At 41.9% G+C, this 7,289-nt stretch overlaps 1 protein-coding gene across 2 annotated transcripts in view; it reads right to left on the bottom strand.

Annotated features, from left to right (window-relative positions):
• LOC139290079 (sorcin-like) overlaps positions 1-6,874 on the bottom strand; it is a 7,027-nt gene extending 153 nt beyond the window's left edge. Inside the window, exons 1-8 of one of the 2 annotated variants that reach the window (XM_070911770.1) lie at positions 6,563-6,874; positions 4,856-4,897; positions 4,638-4,707; positions 4,246-4,289; positions 3,523-3,670; positions 3,188-3,301; positions 2,543-2,601; positions 1-178 (exon numbers count right to left, since the gene is read on the bottom strand). The exon at positions 1-178 is cut by the window's left edge and continues 153 nt beyond it. In XM_070911770.1, the coding sequence (XP_070767871.1) occupies positions 152-178; positions 2,543-2,601; positions 3,188-3,301; positions 3,523-3,670; positions 4,246-4,289; positions 4,638-4,707; positions 4,856-4,897; positions 6,563-6,610 (552 nt within the window). In that variant the 5' untranslated portion in view covers positions 6,611-6,874 and the 3' untranslated portion in view covers positions 1-151. Of the gene's footprint in view, positions 179-2,542; positions 2,602-3,187; positions 3,302-3,522; positions 3,671-4,245; positions 4,290-4,637; positions 4,708-4,855; positions 4,932-6,453; positions 6,543-6,562 lie in introns of those variants that run through there. The other variant, XM_070911769.1, reaches the window with a different exon arrangement.
• Between the last annotated feature and the right edge of the window lie 415 nt (positions 6,875-7,289).

Here is a 7,289-nt window from a genome sequence, read left to right as displayed (position 1 = left end):
GACATTATGCATTACTTAAAAAACCTGTTAAATGGAATGTGACAGTAACGTTTTAATCATTAAAACTAAACATACACAATGAAAGTACATGCTGTCGATATGAGAAGATTTTAAAAGGCCAGTGTTTCCCCTCTGCTGAGTCTTTCCCTCTTCATGTGTTCATGGTGACCTGGATGAACTGGGGAGAGAGAGAGAAATACATCCAGCGTTATTGTACAACCCTCGATCAGTGTTCTCATCTACTAACTGCACCGTTCTCACCAGAGGGCAGAACAACACTGTTGACTGTTTAAAGCTGCATTCGTACATTCATTTTGTTGGAAAGTTGGAAATAAATTCACCTAAAGTTGTTATGGTGAGCGTTAGCAGACAACCATCCAGCAGACGCAGAGCAAGATTATCAATTGGAGACGTGTTTGTGTCCACCTGGTGTCCAATATTCACTCTCCTTTTAGAAAAATATCTGTCTCTCTAGTGTACGGCGGGTTTATCTCGTATCGGCCTGTTTGCTGTCAGCGTTGCTTCTGCTACTGCAGGTTAAAGAAGTTCATGGTAAGAGACGGAGAAACGCCAACAGAGTCCTGCAGGGACGACGTGTTCTTGTAGGCCAACCCGGAAGTTAGCATCGCCCTGGTTCCCCTCCACAAACAGCCAATGGGATTTTTCCATTAAGATTCTCACGCGTTTTGTTCAGCAAGATACAGTGGCTTGCAAGAGTATTCAGCCCCCTTGAACTTTTCCACATTTTGTCACGTTACGACCACAAATCTAAACATATTTTATTGGAATTTTATGTGAAAGACCAACACAAAGTGGCACACAATTGTGAAGTAGAAAGAAAATTATATATGATTTAAAATAAAATTTACAAATAAAAAACTGAAAAGTACGGTGTGCAAAAGTATTCAGCCCCCTTTTCTCTGAGTGTAACCAATTGCCTTCAGATGTTGCCTGATGATTGCTGAATGATCGAATGTTGACCTAATGACTAAATAGAGTCCACCTGTATGTAATCTAATCTGAGTACAAATACAGCTGTTCTGTGACGGCCTCAGAGGTTTGTTAAGAGAATATTGGGGAGCAAACAGCATCATGATGTCCAAGGAACACACCAGACAGGTCAGGGATAAAGTTGTGGAGAAGTTTAAAGCAGGGTTAGGCTATAAAAAGATTTCCCAAGCTTTGAACATCTCACGGAGCGCTGTTCAATCCATCATCCGGAAATGGAAATTGTATGGCACAACTGCAAACCTACCAAGACACGGCCGTCCACCTAAACTTACAGGCCGAACAAGGAGAGCACTGATCAGAGATGCAGCCAAGAGGCCCATGGTGACTCTCGACGAACTGCAGAGATCCACAGCTCAGGTGGGGGAATCTGTCCACAGGACAACTATTAGTCGTTCGCTGCACAAATCTGGCCTTTATGGAAGAGTGGCAAGAAGAAAGCCATTGTTAAAAGAAAACCATAAGAAGTCCCGTTTGCAGTTTGCCAGAAGCCATATGGGAGACACAGCAAACATGTGGAAGAAGGTGCTCTGGTCAGATGAGACCAAAATTGAACTTTTTGGCCTAAATGCAAAACGCTATGTGTGGCGGAAAACTAACACTGCACATCACTCTAAACACACCATCCCCACTGTCAAACATGGTGGTGGCAGCATCATGCTCTGGGGGTGCTTCTCTTCAGCAGGGACAGGGAAGATGGTCAGAGTTGATGGGAAGATGGATGGAGCCAAATACAGGGCAATCTTGGAAGAAAACCTGTTGGAGTCTGCAAAAGACTTGAGACTGGGGCGGAGGTTCACCTTCCAGCAGGACAACGACCCTAAACATAAAGCCAGGGCTACAATGGAATGGTTTAAAACAAAACATATTCATGTGTTAGAATGGCCCAGTCAAAGTCCAGACCTAAATCCAATCGAGAATCTGTGGCAAGATCTGAAAACTGCCGTTCACAAACGCTCTCCATCTAATCTGACTGAGCTTGAGCTGTTTTGCAAGGAAGAATGGGCAAACATTTCAGTCTCTCGATGTGCAAAGCTGGTAGAGACATACCCCAAAAGACTTGCAGCTGTAATTGCAGCAAAAGGCGGTTCCACAAAGTATTGACTCAGGGGGGCTGAATACTTTTGCACACTGTACTTTTCAGTTTTTTATTTGTAAATTTTTCTTTTAATCATGTATAATTTTCTTTCTACTTCACAATTGTGTGCCACTTTGTGTTGGTCTTTCACATAAAATTCCAATAAAATATATTTCTGTTTGTGGTCGTAACGTGACAAAATGTGGAAAAGTTCAAGGGGGCTGAATACTTTTGCAAGCCACTGTAATCTTCACTAATGAACCTCACTTTTATGATTTTTGAGGCATAAATGGAAGCGTCAGAAGTAAAAAGCTAACGCTGGGCTATAAAGGAACTACACCACCGTCGCAAAAGCTTCACTTTTAAGAGACTATAGACAGATATAGATATATAGACAGACTGTCCCAGTTATAGATATTAAATTCAAACAGAAGCAACAAAAGTGGGGAAACTTACATCATCATACTGGAACATGGCCTGGCCATTTTGGGTTGTGTCTCTCCTTCGGAACTGGTCTGAAAAACAAACGCACCCGCGTGAAAACAGCCCAACTCTTTAAATACTTTCATCGTTGATTCTGACCGAACGTTTGTTCATTAACGAAACACAGATTTTTAGTTGGTTTAGTTTGTCTGTTTGTAAATCAGGTCGGCTGAGTCAGTGATCTCCTTCACGTCCCTTCTTAAAACACACTTCTGTCTGAGAGCCTTTCCTGATTTTACTTTACTTTTAAAACCTGATGATTTTATGAATTGCCTTTTATTTTGCTGCCTTTGTAAAGCACATGGATTTTGAAAAGTGCTCTATAAATAAAGATTATTATTATTATTATTATTATTATTATGTACCTGTACAGGCTCACAAAAACACAGTGGCTTTCCTAATGTCTTGTTTGGCCACATCTTATCTCATCTTCAGACGATAATCCAGAAGAAGAAGGAGAAAGGTCCTCTGTCCAAAACATATAGAGTTCATGGACAAGCTGAGCTACAGGTGAGCCGTCAGGTGTCGAATCAGCTGATTTATCTACTAAATAAAGCTGCCAGTTCTGTGTTTTAATGCCGACTGTGTCAGATTTCACGCTTTCCTCGGCCCACTCACCTGTCAGGGCTCGGAGTCTAACGCAACAGGTCATGAAGTCATCAAAGGTGATTCTGCCGTTTGTGCTGTAGCGCTTCATGACGCTGTTCATGGCCTGAGGGCTCAGATTATAACCTGCAGAGAGACGCATATATTATTAAATAAATAACATTAACATTTGCTTCAGAGTGACTCCCAGGCAGTTTGAATACTTCTACTGTTTCACTGAGGAGTTTCTTTAAATAATATCTGGTTCATGTTGGATTTGAGAGACTTAGGGACAAACTACAACTGAATATATAAAACTACAAACAACTTCGATGTGTAACAGGCTGTTTCGTTAGTTCCCCCCGTACCCATGGAGGTGAGGGCGTGCTGCAGCTCAGGGCCCTCCACCGTCCCACTGCGGTCCCGGTCGTAGGATGTGAAGGTATTCTTCCAGCCGTTCAGAACCTGCCACAGTTCCTTGAACTCATTAAAGCCCATGGAGCCAGACATGTCCCTCTGAGACAACACAGTCAGTCAAGGACACCGTCACATGCTTTTCCAGTATTTTTACCAAGCACTTCACTTGAACACGATCACTCCGTGCTCATGGTGACATGAAGGAAGTATTAAAGACATTACAGTGTCGTAATGATTTGTACAGGAGACACAAGAGATGCAGCAAATGATGAGCATCAAACTAAGACTCTGGAAAGCTTTAGTCAGTTAAACTTAGCAAGATTTCATTTCCATTGTGCACTGCATTGTGGGATAACAGTGTCCATCAACATTCAAAAATAAAGCAAACTTAATATGCATACATCTAACAGCTTTGAGAGTACTTTTTGCTGCATAATGAAAACCCAGCTAGAATTACAACATAGGGACATTTGTGTATTTTTGGTGTTTGTCTGTGTTTCCTGGTTTAGGCCCTTTGGTTCCAATGAAGGGAACTCTTCATGCTTAAACTTGTGCACTGCAACTGATGAGAAAATGTTCCTGCGTTGTGACTGACAGGAAGATTAATATGAGCAGTGAGGTCTGAAAAGGAAAGAGTTCCTCGACTCTCTGACTGGCTGATGGGTGAAGGATACATCCAGCATGTTGACCATCAGTCTGCAGGTCTCCAGGCTGAAGGCTGTAGAAGGAAAACACAGACTGTAAGCACACAGGTTAAGCAGACAAAAGTAAAAACACATTTACATGTCAAACATTTCGTGGGAAAATGTTGCATTATTGTTGACAGTGAGATCACGTTTGATAGGCTTGGTGTCATCGTGGTGCAGTCTAGTGTTTAGTGATTTCATCAGTTATAAAACTGACTGAATGGTAATTGTCTGACAAACCAGCTAAACCAGTGCTTTTCAATTAGGTGCCATTACGACCTGGAAGTCAGCAGGTTTCTATTCAGGAGACTCATCAGATTCAAACAGTGTGCATATGTGTTTTGAGTGGATATCTAATAAAAACAGCCTGGTGTTCTTACGCTTGTATGAGCCAGAGATGCCGGAGTGTGTGAGGCAGCGCTGCAGCTCGTCTGACGAGATCTGTCCGTCCTGTCAGAGAGCAGAGGGACGTACGCAATGCCACAGAGCAGTTACAATACAAGATCTGAGAACCTGTGCTGCAGCTCACAAATCAGAGGCATGCTGTACAGTCAGGCCAAAACATAGTGAGGTAAAGTGTTACTTTAAGCTGTGTTACCTGTCCAGCTACAGCTGAAAAATATCCGTAGAGAGGATCCTGCTGCAGAGAGAGACACACAGAGAAACAAGAGATTCTGCATGATTGAGTTGGTTTCAGGTGGATTATACATGACAAACCTCACTGTTTAGTAGTTATACAGCAGCGGAGTTGAACAACTTAATTAGAAGAAGTAACAGTTATCAAAGTAAAAAACAGGACATGAAATCAGTCATGTCTTCAGGCTCTGTGCAAAGCTTTCTAACAGGATTTCAAAACAAAAACCTCAGGAAAGAAAAAAAAGTCCCAACCAGCGAGGGCACGTAAGGTCTTGGATATACATTGGTTACCAAAAGATATACATTTCTTGAACACTCACGTTGCCTTAATGAAAGGAAAACGACCAAACCGACAAAAAGAGCAAACCATCCTGCACACAGTGTCATCGTGTCACCACCTGACGAGGGTCTAAGAGACTGAAATGAGGTTCAGGACGCTTCGTTGCCCTTTTGTAACCATGTTTTGAAATCTTTCCTGTTCACTAACTGGGAGCCAATGCAGAGTGGCAAGCATGTGTGTCTGTGTCTGTCTTTCCTATTCACTCACTCATAATCACAGCCAGCAGCCTGCATGCTTTACATAGTCCACCAGCGCTGACTCAGTGTGTGTGTTCCTATTGACCACTGAAAACACTTGAAATGATTGATCTGATTATCTAGTGTGTGTGTGTGTGTGTGTTTCCCCACCCTTCCTCTCCCCAAACTCATTGTGATTCCACCATAAAACACACACACACACACACACAAACGTCTTAGATTACCTCAGTGATAAAAGTTGCACAAGACATCTGGTTACAAGAGTTCACAACGGAAAAGAGTTTAAAGTCAACAAACAAAACAAATCAAGTGAAATGTGATAGAAAGTTTCATTGAAAACAAAATTACTATCCTGCTGTAAACACACAAGGACACTAACATCTAGAGTTTTCAGGTACTCTGCTACTTTATACTTCGAATAAAACCTATGATCAACGAATAAATATGACACACTGTCACAGATTAAAACTACCCAACAGTAAATAATTAAGTTTAAATTAGCTCCAGCTCGATTACTATATTAAAATACTACAGACACATCAATGCATCAGTAATTACAGTTCATTAATACAATACATACAAATATAATAATCAAAGTCTGCATAACAAATACTTTACATTTTAGTACTTTAAGTACATTTTGATGATAATATTCTTACGTAAGTCTGATTTTGAATGCAGGACTTTTACTTGTAATCAGTGGTAGAAGTACTCAGATATCTGACTGAAGTCCTAGATTCAAGATTCAAGAAGTATTAAGTAAAAGTACTTTCCACCACTGCTTGTCGTGTTGTATATTTCCATATAAGTAAAATATTAGAATACTTCCTCTGAGTTTCGCCCTGAAAAGCTTGACGTTAAAATGTGTGGAAACACTTGATGACTCTAATGCTAATGATTAGCTAATGATTAGCTGATGGGTAGCTAGTTCTCTGACGTCATCTAACTGATGGATTTCAGGTAGAAACCGTGAAACGGAGAAAACAGCTGGCCTCGTGTGTTCTCGGGAACTTCACAGTCCACCCGGCCAACTTCCGCCCTGTTCGGACAGGATGCTCGTCCCGGGACGGTGGTCGGTGGACAACATATTCTGCTTTTAGCGGACATTTCATCACATTTTAACGGTTCTTACCGATGCCGGGGCTCCACCGGGGGCAGCGCCGTATCCTGCAAAGGCCATTTTTTAAGAATCTAGGATAAAACCGATAAAACGGGGGGTTTTCCAGTCGTAATTTGCACCGCGGGTCTCCTCCCTGCTGCCGCTCCGAGGGCGTGTCTGTCTGCAGATGTACACAAACTTAAAGTTGAGGCGATAAAGTGTTGTGAGTTCGCCAGAAGCACCGAGGCGGGTCTAAAGGTAAATGTCCCGGAAGAAACAGACCAGATCAGAGGAGGAAACACGCAGAACCGCGGGACGCCTTTCAGGTGGGTTGTTAAATGTCCTGTTTCCTCAGCGAGAGCTACCCCGCTGCCTTCTGATTGGCAGCGAGAAATCACATGACCTGTAATCCACCAATCGGATCAAAGCGCTGCAACGATGGAAAAACAATGTAAGAAAAACTTAACAAGACATTCACAAACAAAATACACTCAGCTGCCAGTTTATTAGGTACACCTAGCTCAAATTAATACAGTCTAATACAACAGTCCTGTTGACTTGTGATGTTTGTTTACATTCATTTGGAGGACTGTTGGTAAAAGCAGGCCAAGATTAAGATTAAGATTAAGATAGACTTTATTAATCCCACAGCGGGGAAATTTACAAGTCACAGCAGCAAAGACAGGAAGGTGCAGAAACACCCAGCAGACAAGCACTGTGTCAATAAGAATTATAAGTATTTTTTTTAAAAAGAAAAACA

The sequence above is a fragment of the Enoplosus armatus genome, chromosome 9, assembly GCF_043641665.1.
Source record: "Enoplosus armatus isolate fEnoArm2 chromosome 9, fEnoArm2.hap1, whole genome shotgun sequence".
NCBI classification, from domain to species: Eukaryota; Metazoa; Chordata; class Actinopteri; order Centrarchiformes; family Enoplosidae; genus Enoplosus; species Enoplosus armatus.
This window is presented reverse-complemented; position numbering and strand designations above follow the sequence as displayed.